This window comes from Mustela lutreola, chromosome 2 (assembly GCF_030435805.1).
Source record: "Mustela lutreola isolate mMusLut2 chromosome 2, mMusLut2.pri, whole genome shotgun sequence".
Classification (NCBI taxonomy): domain Eukaryota; kingdom Metazoa; phylum Chordata; class Mammalia; order Carnivora; family Mustelidae; genus Mustela; species Mustela lutreola.
Window position 1 is genome coordinate 97068692 of NC_081291.1, and position 14217 is coordinate 97082908.

The window sequence follows — 14217 nt, forward strand, 5'->3', positions numbered from 1 at the left end:
TAACAAACCCCAGTCTAGGCAGCTGGATCTTGAGGTAACAAGTGATGGACCCCCAGTCCCCAGAAGAGTATGAAGCTTTTTCATCCTCTGGTCAAGCTGTGTTAATACAGTTGCCTTAAAGACCCAGGTTGAGCACATTGTCCAGACAGAACAAACATGTGTCATCAGACAGGGTACGCTCATGAATGATCCGTAAGATGAGAAGAGATGCAGGTGGTTGTGCAGGAAAACACCTACTGTTGACTAGTTATCGTATTTGGATGGACTTTATATATGCTCTAGAAGGCAGGAGAAAAGATCTAGTTTATTTCAGAAGGACATTGGGAAGACCTTACAGTTGACTCTTTACATTATAACTGCCCACAGTTCTACCCTTTCCATGGTCTCAAATTGAATTTATAGACTATGCATTAATAATTTTCTATCCTTGGGCGCCTGGGTGGCTCAGTGGGTTGAGCCGCTGCCTTCGGCTCGGGTCATGATCTCGGGGTCCTGGGATCGAGTCCCGCATCGGGCTCTCTGCTCAGCAGGGAGCCTGCTTCCCTCTCTCTCTCTCTCTGCCTGCCTCTCCATCTACTTGTGATTTCTCTCTGTCAAATTAAAAATAATAATAATAATAATTTTCTATCCTTCATGCTGGGTAGCCCCCCGCCAGGCTAAACTCTCACCCAAAAACAATCAGCCCCATGAATTGTACTTACTCTATGATAAACGTAGAGAAGAGAGTAGATAATAGATCGTGTTTGCATCGGTAGTGAAATTCCTCATACTTGATTTTTCCCACTAAAAAAGAGGTCACTCTAAAAACTCTCTTCTTTGCAACTATATTTCACTTATAGTCTTCTTGAAACTAACTCATTCTGAGATACCTTCTAGAACCAAACACATTTATTTCCATATAAGCACAAGTAAATAAGTAAAAAGCAAATAAACCAACCTCGTGATAGTCTTTTTCCATCAATAACTTATTGCTGTGGACCAGTTCTTTCCTAAGCGCTGTTAGGGGGCCTGGTCTTTTCTCCTTTTGATTTCTTTGGAAAGCAGTTAGATAAACAAAAACTACAGCTCACTTCATCATCAAAAGAAATGGAGAAATGTTTTCTTAAGAGTGTAGCAGACAGGCTCTTTTTTAACTACTCTTCTGACTTGGAAACTTCAGAGACTTACGGGAAGTGAATGAAATGAAAGTATTTGTTTTTCTTTGCTCCAAATCAGCTTTATGCTAGGTATGGTAAGGAAAAGAAGAAACCATTTATTTATTATATCCATACCCTCAGCACCAAGTGAAATGTCTGTGTAAGTGGCCAGAAAAATACTTGTTTGAATGACTATAAAATTGACCTTACCCTCAAGAGTTTAGATTCTTGGAAAATAATTATCAGATTATAAAATATTATAGTAGAAACCCTTTTACTAGAACACAGTTGGGATTGATAATTAGTAGGGAATCATAAACTCTGTGTATGTATTACAAAATTTTATTTTAACTCAGAACATTAATTTATTCAGATATTTTGGTAGAAGGCCAAAGCCTTTTCTTCGACTGTCATTGGAAATTGGAGGTCCATATAAGATCTTTCTTTAATAAATCACATTCAATACATTTGTTGACTGATTTAGAATTTCTTTAAAGTGAAGAAGGAACTTAAGTCAGTAGTGAAGCAATTCGAATGTAGACTCCTAGATTTTCATTATCTTGTCCTTTATCTCACCCATATGTAATATAATTTTACAGAAAAAAAATTTTTTTAAACTAATAGCTTGCCTTTACTGAATCTTTTTTAAAATCATTTTATTGTTTTATTTGAAAGAGGAAAACCATGCACGTGCCTGTGTATGTACCAGAGAGGGCCAGAGGGGGAGGGAGAGGGAGAGAAAATCTCAAGCAGAGTCCACTGAGCGTCAGCCCCACTCTTAGCTTGATCCTAGTACCCAGAGATCGTTACCTGAGTGGAAACCAAGAGTCAGCTGCCCAACTGACTGAGTCACCCAGGCATCTCTTTTTACTGAATCTGTATAAAACAATTCGACTTAGTTGTTTTATTTTCAATTTTAGGAGTTTTAGAAACAACAGCTTTTTTCAACATCCGTATTTCATTAGCTTATGTAATATGTAATTGAATTGAGTAATTACTGTAAAAAGTACAGCTAACATAAACAAGTGGGTACAGGCACAACCAACTCTTATTAAGCAACTACTGTGATAAGAAATATGAGAACATAACAGTAACTAAATTGTTAGTCATGGATCAGTATGTTCCAATTCTCAGGTTCTCTCTTTTACAGGAGAATGGAGATCATTGGCTGAACCAGAGAATAGGTTAAGTAGAAGTCATTTAAGAGTAATGGTATTTCATTAGGAGAATTGTAGTCAAGGGGGCTTACATAGGGAAACCTTCATGAAATAGGTAAAATTTGAGTTGGATTTTGAAGGATGGGTAGAGTATATATGATTTGAGGAGAAGGAACAGGAAAGGGATGATGGGATGAAGAGTCACCTCCCACATTGCTGTTGGGAAGAACAAGGGGAATACAGTTTAAGATGTAGTTTAATTGAAAAAGCGTTAAGTCATAAGCCTAAGACCTAATGCCATTCATAACAGAGTTTTTTGATGTTTTAATTAAGGGGGTAAATAATGAAGGAGTAAAAGATTATTCTAGGCAAAAGTGTAGGAAGAAAATCAGGGAAAGCTAGAGCTCAGAGTTAACTTGTAAGCCCAGTGAGGGGAAATTGGGGAGAACGGAAGAGCCCAAGTTAAAGTATTAGAGCAGTGATATCATCCATAATCTTCTGTCAACCATCCTATATATTGAAAGCTTTCATGTAAGATTTTGTGTGAGTGGAGAATTCCTCAGCTTAAAAAGAAAAAAAATTGGAAAACTATAGGTTTAGACATATAAGCCCAATGTACACATCATGAAGCGTCAGAATGTTTGGAAGGAAATAAATTTTTAACAATGTAGATCAGGGCACCTAGGTGGCTCAGTCAGTTAAAAATCTATCTTCAGGTCAGGGATCAAGTCCTTGCTCAGCAGGGAGGCTGCTTCTCCCTCAGCCTGACACTCCCTCTGCTTGTGCTTGCTCTCTCTCTCTCTCTGACAAATAAATAAAATCTTTTTTTAAAAAATGAAGGAAACAATGGAAATCCAAAGAATTTAATTCCCACTAAATTTGACAAAAGTTCAGTAGAAGAGCATTAGAGCTATTTTTTTGTTTGGGGGTTTATTTGGTAATGATGTTTGGTTTATATTTTCTAGAAATAGAAAATAAATATTGATTGAATGATGTGATCAAAAATAAAGACTGAAGAGGATGTTTGAAATTTTATTTGTAAATGACTATATGAGGCAGATGTTTAGTGTATAACAAAATAATAGAATATTTTTTAAATTTGAGATTATTTCTTTAAATCTCCTTAAAGAAGAAAGTGTCACAAATTCAAAACTACTATGTCATTGCTGTTTGCTCATCTTTTTTACCTTTACTGTAGCTGTATTTCACTCACATGTATCTAAACCTGCTTTCTTATGACATTCAATTGTTCCACTTTCTTTTCTTATTTTTTAAGATTCTATTAATTTATTTATTTTGAAAGAGTGAAACAGTGTGCAAGTGCAGGCAGGGACAGAAAGAGAGGGAGAGAGAGAATCTTTTTTTTTTTTTTAAGATTTTATTTATTTATTTGACAGAGATCACAAGTAGGCAGAGAGGCAGGCAGAGAGAGAGGAAGGGAAGCAGGCTCTCCGCTGAGCAGAAAGCCCAATGCAGGGCTCCACCCAGGACCCTGGGATCATGACCTGAGCCAAAGACAGAGGCTTTAATGCACTGAGCCACCCAGGTGCCCCAAGAGAGAGAATCTTAAGCAGATTTGCACTGGGTAAGGAACCCTTCACCCCATGACCCCAAGATCCAGGATCACTCCAGCAAAGTATGTTGGATAACTTAAGATAGGCTTCTGCACACAAGCCAGAAAAAAAGGATTTGATTTTAAAATATAAAATCAACAGACCTCTTTCTATATTACCATTTGAGGTTGAAAGTTTTTCTCCATATTTGCACTGGCTATATCTAGAGGGTTTTATGTATTTGCTTCCCTTCAAAGAAGAAATTTTTAAAAACTGTTCTTAAAATGATAGATTGAAATTTGAAGTGTAGCTTGTTCTTTTTTCATAAAATACTAAATAGCAAAACCAAAAATGCCCTCCATGTTCTTTTTCTAATAGTTTGAGGAGAAACTGATTTATTTGGATTGATATCTCACATACTCTGAGTTTAAGAAGTTAGCATTATCTGAGAAGTTGCTATTTTTAGGTCCAGCTGTAATGTTTCTAACTTTGGTGCTAGAGTAGTGGGTGCTTCCTTTCCCAGAAGGCTCTGTATTCTCAACATGTGCAGGTCAATTTAACAAAAAGCTATCTACAAGGAGCAACAGGCCCACTGCAGGCGTGTTTCTAACTTGAAAATTATGATCAGGTATTGGGAGCCACTGGCTATATTTGGGAACCAGTTGCATGTCCGTACAAGCATGGATTGTGGTCCCTGGAGACTGGGAGAGCACAATGCTTGAACTTAATTTCTTTTGGAGATAAGAAGAAAATACCTCTCTACTTGACAAGATTGACAACTTTTTAAATCTGACCATCTTCAGAAGTGTGCTGGACAGTGGCTAAGTAAACATCCACTTTTCAAAGATGATGATCAAGGAAACATCTCTACGAAGGGACCCGGATTTAAGGGGAGAATTAGCTTTCCTGGCAAGGGGCTGTGATTTTGTTCTCCCGTCACGGTTTAAGAAGCGGCTGAAGTCATTTCAGCAGACACAGGTTTGGAACTTGGGTGTTTCTTTTAAAATATTTTTATTACTAATAAAACCACCCAGTGAACTAACTTACAAATAATTTTACAGCTCACTTGATATTAGATCAAGGAATTAATCTGTGTCCTCTATTCAGCTATTTGCAGAAAGCTATTTGTAGAGAGATTCCAACAGGTTTAAAAATAGACCTTCTGGACCTGAAGTACAGTACTTACATTTTTGTCTTATAGAGAGGGAATCCAGTTTTAGAGACAATAATTACACCTCAACAAGTATCGTACAATTTCAAATTTAATAGAAGTATCTTTGAGAAACTAGAATTTTTGTGTTAAAATTCTTCTTTGCCCTTTGAATCAATAGACTATGTTTGTATTAACATATATACATCTGTAATGAATTGTTTTTAAAGTATCAGTCCTGGTAATCTTCTTTTGAAGGAACAACTAATTATATGTAAAGAGAATTGTGTGGATGTGATATAATGTATGTAGGTAACAAAGGAGTGCAGTTAATTTCTGGGTTGTAAAAGAAATGTCCTCTCTCAGCAAGCTGTGATACTGAGTCACTTCTGCCTGTGATGACAACTTTGCAGAATTCATGCTTCCTTGCGTATTCTGTAAGGCCAGTGTTTTACCAATTTGCCTTACCTTGAATACAGTATGAATCAAGGGTCATACAAATGATGGCCACCCAGAATTCGGCAAGAAACCATAGTTTCATAATTATTATGACCTAGAGTAATTTCAGATTGAGTGAACCATATGAAATTGCTTATTTTTAAAAACAGGTCAAAAATGGTCAAATACTGAAAATGCTACCGTGACATAATAGTATAAGGATACTAAATGATACGATGTTTTTAGACCAAAACTGAAATGGAGAATTGAGATACTTTCCCCAGCTAGTTCTATTTTAATGCTGTTTCTAAATTTGAATTTTTATTCAAAAATTTTTTATTAAAAAAAAAAAGTTTTTTTCAAAATGAGTGCCAAACTTGCTGGTAAATCTTCCAAATTTTATAAAACTGTGTTATTCTGTAGTATTTATAAAGGGCTAGTTTTATGAAGCTACTTTAAATTACATGTCTTCTATTGAATTCAGTGAAAAGTAAATTGATAACACATAAAAGTACAAAATAAATGCATTCTTTTTCTTTTCCCTTTTAAATATTAACATCAATTTTGTTAAATATCAGATTAACCAAAGAGTTAAAAAATACTTCCCTATCAGTGAATTGCTTGATGTTAACAAGTACACTAAGGAAAGCAGAGTGGCTTATATCATTGAATACCCATTTAAATAAAAACTTTGACAGATAGCCAGGGTTTGTTCTCAATTTTTACTTCTTTCTGTTGAAGCAAACATGTAGATTTAACATAGAAGGCCTTGCCCTAAAGCTTTTTCACTAGTGCATATTCACTAGACTATTGGATTTCATCCCCACTGGCACCAGTGTTCTTAATCCTATGGTTATAACTCCCTGGATGTCACACCACAGAAAACATTTGGGGAAACAAAAAAAGAATTCTTGTGACTGTATACTTGTAGTTACAGACCTGTTTCAGCACAGAATAATAAAAAGGGGATGACACTGGCGCTTCTGGGTGGCTCAGTGGGTTAAAGCCTCTGCCTTTGGCTCAGGTCATGATCAGGGTTCTGGGATCAAGCCCTACATGGGGCTCTCTGCTCCGCAGGGAGCCTGCTTCCTCCTCTTTCTCTGCCTGCCTCTCTGCCTACTTGTGATCTCTGTCAAATAAATAAAATCTTAAAAAAAAAAAAAGGGGGGATGACACTAATATAAATGACCTATAAATGACCTATATAAATGACATATAAACATAAAGCCCCTGAAGAATTATATGTCTTCTTGTAGAAGTTTAGGAACAGTTTCTACTGTTATGACTCACGGGACATTGTAATAATATTTACAGTTTAGCATTAAAACAGAGAGAAATGTTTATGTACAGATTATCAATTTGTTAAGTCAAAAGTGGTTTGTAAACTTTAACTTGTTTTACAAATGTAAATGATCATTTCTCATTGCATCTGAAGGACCATGCCAAAGTATGCTTAACCTTTTGAGAACCTCACCATGTGGCCTTGTGGCTCATTTTCTTAAATAAGGACTTATCTGTGCCTAACACTGTTCTGAATCTTTTACCTGTATTAGTTACATCCTATAATTTCCTTTAATCTTCACAAAAACCTTCAAGAAGTAGGAGTTATAATCTATCTTATTATTGAATTCTAAAATGTTAAGTAACTTCCCTGAGGTCACAGAACTCATCACTGTGAGAGAGCTCATCACATCAGAGCCATCACTGTTTCTTTTTTTTTTTTTTTAAGATTTTATTTATTTATTTGACAGAGATCACAAGTACACAGAGAGGCAGGTACACAGAGAGAGAGAGAGGGAAGCAGGCTCCCCGCTGAGCATAGAGCCCGATGCAGGACTCAATCCCAGGATGCTGGGATCATAATCTGAGCCAAAGGCAGCGGCTTAAAGAGCCACCCAGGCACCCCCATCACTGTTTTAAGTTTTTCATATTTCATTAGCCTCACTTCTCTCTGTGCAGTGTTTTCCTTGTCTGTTATTTTATAGGGGTGATATCTTGATAGTGCAGCAAAATTTTGGCATGACCAACTGACCTTGTATCCCCAGTAGTATTAATATATGAGCAGACTCTACTCTACTGTATTAGTGTCAGATATTAACCTGAAAAATGGGTCATGCGTGACAAGAGAAGATTAAGTCATATTCATCACATATTTATGTGAATGAAGCTTATCTTCCTGTAGTACTCATGCTTTTCAAGGGTAGCCAAGATTTTTTTCCTGAGTTTAAAGGTCTGTTATGAGTCCATATGTCAAAAGGAAATATGATATTCAGATCTACCACTCAGAGATAAATCATTGTTAAGACTTTAGGAATGGCATTAGTATAATTTAAAGAAAATGAACATTTGAGTAATATTATATGTTCATGGTGGTCAACAGTCATGTCACACTCTCATACTTCATGAAGTATTTTATGAAGTGGCCGTGCCCATGACCCTTGATAGATAATTTGATCAAAATTAAGAGAAGAAATTAAAACTCTGACAATCTTCATGGAATTCTTTTTGCTTTTTCTGCCAGGAATCTCAAAACTAAATTTAGTCTTCATTGGTAAAGTAGACTTCTACCTGAATGTTAGTGTACCTCTCTTCCCCTTTCCCTAAATCATAGATAATCTTAATGTCTTCATTGTCCACCACCCTCCGCCCCACCCATATACTGTCCTTCCTTATGTCTCTTTATGGCATACCACATCAAATCCTTTTTGGAAAAAGGAATGATCTAAACTGTAAATGAATTAAACTCTGAAGGGAGTTTGGCTGTGTTGAAACTAATAACCACAATCCTTGCTTATTACTGGCGTGTACCAAAAATGAGAGAAATGTGTATCATAGAAAAAAATGGCATGCCCCCCGGGGCAAGTAAATCAACCTGGTGAAAAACATTCCAAAACTAAACCTCTTTAATTTCTTAACAAAGACTCTCTGCATCAGGGACTGGTGGTGATTTTTACCTAGACAAAGTCAAACTAGAGAGAAGAAGGTGAAAGGAGCCCCCCTAATATATTTTAGATTTATGCATTTTAAAAGAACTTATTCTATGCGCCTGTTGAAGTAGAGGTAGAAATGTGCAGAAAGTTGAACAGTCTTTGAAAAGAATTTACTAATCTAATTCCAACAAAGAATACACCTGAAGATACAAAATACAGTCGGATTTTTAAAGCATAAATCTATGTAAACTCTGGTATTGACAGATAATTAATGTATTTACTTTCTATGGATAAGCATTCCCTAGAAGCAAACTTAGCCTGTAGAGTAGAGTGAGCTCTTGATCTCTACTGTCTTTATTCTTATTACTGGCCAGGACTTTCAAGAAATATATGCTGTTTAGAATTTTTGTGTCTCATAATCACATTTTCCTTCCAGATTCAAAATAAACCAGAAAAGAAACCTGGAACACCTCTTCAACCTACAGCCACCTTTCCAAGTAGTCCCCAACCTCTCTCCGTTGTTCCTCATGTGAATAATGTTGTGAATGCACCATTGTCCATAAACATTCCACAGTTCTACTTTCCTGAAGGACTCCCTGATGCCTGCAGTAACCATGAACAGACTCTAAGCAAAATTGAAACTGCTTTCATGGATATTGAAGATCAGAAAGCGGACATCTATGAAATGGGAAAAATTGCAAAGGTAATGTAACTACTAACTGATGTATTATCTCTCTTTCTCTAACAGTCCCAATTTCTCTCTCTCCACTGCCTCTTTGCTCTCTGTTTTTAAGCATGGCTTAGTTTTTTCCCTTGTTGAAAAAATTTATTTGATCCTGATATACCATCTGTGGTCCCATTTCATGGAACTCATAAGTTTGAATAAAACCTTAGTGTTTTCCCTCTTTATCCTCCCATTTAATATAGGAATTTCATCCATGACATCATCAACACATAAATTCATTCTCTGCTTGAATGCTTTCAGTGACAGGAAGCTCACTGTCTTGCCAAGCAACCTGTTCCATTATTAAATAGCCTCACTTGTTAGAAAAATTTCCCTTGTATTGAATACGAATGTCTTTTTTTGTTGTCACCCTTTGATCATAACTCAGCCCTGAAGCCAGACAGAGAACCATTGGGCCAGCTCAACACCAATTCTACTCTAAAAAAAATGGATTTGCTGCTAGGAACCAAGTCTTTGATACCTTCCAATATACCCAACTGCTTCTAATTTAAGATCTTAGCCTTTCATGCCAGGACTACTGAATATCTTTAGTAACTGGATGCTACATCTCCAGTCTCCTCCTAGAACAATTAATACTGAGCATGAGCATCACATTATATTTGATCATGGCATTCCCTAGCTCACCATCTGTAGCAGCACTTCGCTTTGTTTTGTTGGGTTTTATTTTCATGCGTATAAACTGAAGATTCAGATCATATCAGGATTTAGCAGTGGTTCAGGCTGTGCTTCAAGAGGCAGAGGGGTTTAATAGACTAGGGGTTGCATGTGGGCAAGTAGCAGACTAAGTGGAAGCACCTGAGACCCCGTGTGCACTTCCACAGTTCCCCTGCTTTCAGAAATAATATTTTTTTAATATTTTATTTATTTGCCAGAGAGAGCACAAGCAGTGGGAACAGCAGGCAGAGAAGGCAGAGGGAGAAGCAGGCTCCTCGCTGAATAGAGAGCCCAATGCAGGGCTTGATCCCAGGACCATGGGATCATGACCTGAGCCGAAGGTAGATGTTTAACTCACTGAGCCACCCAGGCTCTCCTCAAGGATAAGATTTTAAAGTTTGGATACTACTGATCTTGAGGACAAAACCCAAACCACTATTCCCTGCCTAAGCCTGACCTATTTGCCCTCCCATAGGATTGCCTCTGCATTTGAGCTCTCCCAGTTCTCCCCTCCAAAATGGGCTTCCACTCCTGCCAACCCCCACTTCACTCATCCTTTAAGACTTGCCTTCCATCATGTCTTTGGAGAAGTCCCTAAATCCCCACTCCAGTCACGTCCTGCCCTCTTCTCTACCTACATCCAGAACATTTGTTACTGTTGGGGGTTTGGGGGGGGTTGTTTTATATTCTCCTCTTTAATCAAATTATTGAGCACATTGTGTTAAGCAAAATACCACACTTAGAAAAAGTAAAGCAGGGAGACTGGGTGGCTCAGTCATCAAGTGTCTGCCTTCGGCTCAGGTATGATCCTGGGGTCTTGGGATCAAGCCCCACCTCAGGCTCCCTGCTCAGTGGGGAGCCTACTTCCCCCACTCCCACCCCCCTGCTTGTGTTCCTTCTCTCACTGCCTCTCTCTCTGTCAAATGAATAAATAAAACCTTTATTTTAAAAAAAAGTAGTGGCGCCTCAGTGGCTCAGTGGGTTAAAGCCTCTGCCTTTGGCTCAGGTCATTATCCCAGGGTCCTAGGATCAAGCCCTACATTGGCTCTTGGTTCAACAGGGAACCTTCTTCCCTTCCTCTCTCTCTGCCTGCCTCTCTGCCTACTTGTGATCTCTGTCTGTAAAATAAATAAAAACTTAAAAAAAAAAAAAAAAAAAGTAAAGCAGATAGATTCTTTTTGATGGCTGAGTAGTATTCTATTGTCTGTGTGGGGGGGTGTGTTTATATACATACCACATCTTCTTTACCCATTTATCTTTATGCATTTATCTATGCATGAACATCTGGGCTTTTCCCTTATTTTGGCTACTGTGGACATTGCTGCTATAAACATTGGGGTGCATGTGCCCCTTCGGATCACTATATTTGTATCTTTGAGGTAAATACCCAGTAGTGAAACTGTTAGGTCTTAGGGTCTATTTTCAACCTTTTGAGGAACCTCCATATTGTTTTCCAGAGTGGCTGCACCAGCTTACATTCCCACCAACAGTGTAAGAGGGTTCCCCTTTCTCCACATCTTCACCAATATATGACATTTTCTGACTTGTTTATTTTAGCCATTCTGACTGGTGTGAGATGGTATCTCATGGTGGTTTTGATTTGTATTTCCCTGATGCCAAGTGATATGGAGCACTTTTTCATGTGTCTGTTGGCCATTTAGATGTCTTCTTTGTAGAAATGTCTGTTCATGTCTTCTGCCCATTTCTTGGTTGGGTTATTTGTTCTTTGGGTGTGGAGTTTGATAAATTCTTTATAGATTTTTGGATACTAGCTCTTTATCTGATATGTCATTTGCAGGTACCTTCTCCCATTCTATGGGTTTCTTTTGGTTTTGTTGACTGTTCCCTTTGCTGTGCAAAAGTTTTTTGTCTTGATGAAGTCCCAATAGTTCATTTGTAAATTGGATTGATTTTAGGAGAAACAAAAGGAATTCTTTTTTTATTCCCACTTTCTTCACCCCCCCATCTTAGAACTTGCTTGTTGAACCCTTAGATATTTCTGATGAAAAGTAAACTCTCATTGCAGAAATGACAGCTCACCTATTACCTATTTTAGACTAAAGGAAACTGAAGTTCTATGAGTACTTAACCTGAATTCATGAACTAGCACATGTCAGGAGGCTAGTCCTCTAACCCCTGGCATTGTGCTGTTTCTACCATATGTTATCTCCCCTGAGCATATGCTAATATACCGTTAGCTAACTTCCAATCAGTATCCACCCAAATAAATTACAGGTTCTTTCAGGGCATTGGTATTTTCTTACCCAAAACTTTGAGAAATTGACAACTGTATGAGCCACGATGGCAAATTATCTGAATGAGGTGGTACTATGAATCTAAATCCAAGAGACAGAATTTAGTAAGGCTGAAGGAAATCTGCATTTAGAGATAACATGTTAACTGCATAAATGCCAAACAAGGTTATTTCTAACATGCCAACAGTGTGGGTAAGAGAAACAGGCAGTTTCATGGATTGCTTCAGGCAGGCAGACAAGGAGAAACTGTCCAATTAAGGGACATAATAGTTCCTGGTGCTGTGGTGGGCACACCACAAATGGAGAGCGGATCCAAGTGAGACCCACACCTGTTGTGTCTGGAATACAAGTCCTGTAGATCAGCTTTCCTCCTCTGAATATTCCCTGCTTGACTGAGGATCCTGTTCTCCTCTGCCTTTCCACAGCCTTGTCTCTGCCCTTCTGTTGTGGTCCTTCTGCCCTTGTCTCACTGTAGCCCTACCCTGCTCCATGGTTTAGTGGTCCTCTAGCATTCAACAGATTTATGTCATCATCTCTTGCATTTATCTAATCCCCATTTAACCCAGCTTTTACTTGGCTATGGCTATCTATTAAAACTCACTAAGCATCCTGTTTTCAGTTCTCTTTTCCTGTGTGCATCGGTCTTCTCTGCCAGAGGGTGAACTCTATGCCCATAGCATTTGCACTACATGTGCTTGTATTCTCATGACAAGTTGGGTGTAGGTAGAGGAGAAGAAAGACAGCCTTTAAGGGACAATGAAGGGAGAGATAGAGCAATAAATGAACCCGTCTCAGAATTCTTGTAGTCTATAAAGCTGTTGGGGAGGCCAGCTTGAGTCTGCAGTCTACTCTTAGTGCAGGCTACACTTGAGTGTAGCTGTAGAGACTGGGGTCTGTTTTTTGAAGTGCAAAGAAAACTCTGTGTTTATGAAATCTGCATCTATTGCTGAAGTTTACCTAATTCATTTTTTACCTCAAACAGCCCTGGAGACATTAATACCCATTTCTGATTAAATTCTCAGTGTGTAATGTGTACTTTTTCCCACAGCTTTAAGTGATAGGGAGAAGAAATTAATACAGAGAATGAATCTAAGAGAGAGAAAAGCAGAATAGGAACATACACTGAGGAACACTAAGAAAAGCATTTGTCGGGGCGACTGGGTGGCTAAGTGGGTTAAGGCCTCTGCCTTTGGTCGTGGTCATGGTACCTGGGTCCTGGGATCAAGCCCCATGTCAGGCTCTCTGCTCGGCGGGGAGCCTGCTTCCCCTTCTCTCTCTGCCTGCCTTTCTGCCTGCTTGTGATCTCTGTCTGTCAAATAAATAAATAACATCTTAAAAAAAAAAAAAAAAAGAAAGAAAAGCATTGGTCTTTGAAATCAGAAGACTCACGATGGAGTTTTAACCGCTAGCAGAAAGTTGAGAAGAAGAGGGAAAGTGTCTTCAGAACTTAAGAGATCATCAGCTTCTCTCTTCTGGCTGAAGTAGCACTGCCTTGACCTATCTATCATGCCTGTGTCCTGTAAGGCAGCTTCTCTGTACCTTTATTTCTTCATCTGTAGAATGGGCTGAAAATACCTGCCCTCTTCTGCATGGGGATTGTGTGGTAATCAAATGAAATAACAGGCATAAGACATTTTAAATGTTAAAGAACATTGCAGGTATTGGATAATGATCTCCTCCTCCTCTGTGACTCATTAGATTGCCTTGCTTTCAATTCTTAATGTTGTTGGGCCATCCTTAAGTCAAATTATAGTTGTTAGATTTTCCTTGCTCCAGCAATTTTGATTGCCATAGACTGACTTTTCTTCCTCTGAGTTTCCTAAACCCATTTTCTTGTCTTGTAAAAAAAAGTCTTGACACTGGCTTTTTCTCTCCTCTGTTATTAAAGTCTCTATTCTGTTGCTCTCAGGTTAATATCATTTACTTTTTTAGGTTCTTATTGATCTTCTGATACCCTTTTTCTTAATTCTTTGGTTTTAAGCAGATACAACCAGCTGTATATTTTTTTAAAATAGCTACAGTGTAATGTCTACATTGCATTTTTTTCCTTTGGCATTTTCTCCAAGAGCTAATAACCCTCATGCTGCCTGCCTAACACGTGGCTATTTACGGTACCCCACTATGAGAAAAATAGGCCAGCCCTTTTCAGTCTGTTTTAATTTTTTTAAAGATTTATTTATTTTCAGAGAGAGATTGTGA

At 38.1% G+C, this 14217-nt stretch overlaps 1 protein-coding gene across 7 annotated transcripts in view; it reads left to right on the forward strand.

The window, feature by feature from the left end:
- Window positions 1-14217, forward strand: part of PPP2R3A (protein phosphatase 2 regulatory subunit B''alpha) — a 195928-nt gene that overhangs the window by 74877 nt on the left and 106834 nt on the right. For 6 of the 7 annotated variants that reach the window (XR_009350901.1, XM_059162676.1, XM_059162677.1 and 3 more), the window contains one exon: window positions 8801-9067. Coding sequence is in view for 6 of the 7 variants with exons in the window: in XM_059162676.1 (XP_059018659.1) it covers window positions 8801-9067 (267 nt within the window). In the remaining variant the exon portion in view is untranslated. Of the gene's footprint in view, window positions 1-4377; window positions 4825-8800; window positions 9068-14217 lie in introns of those variants that run through there. The other variant, XM_059162681.1, reaches the window with a different exon arrangement.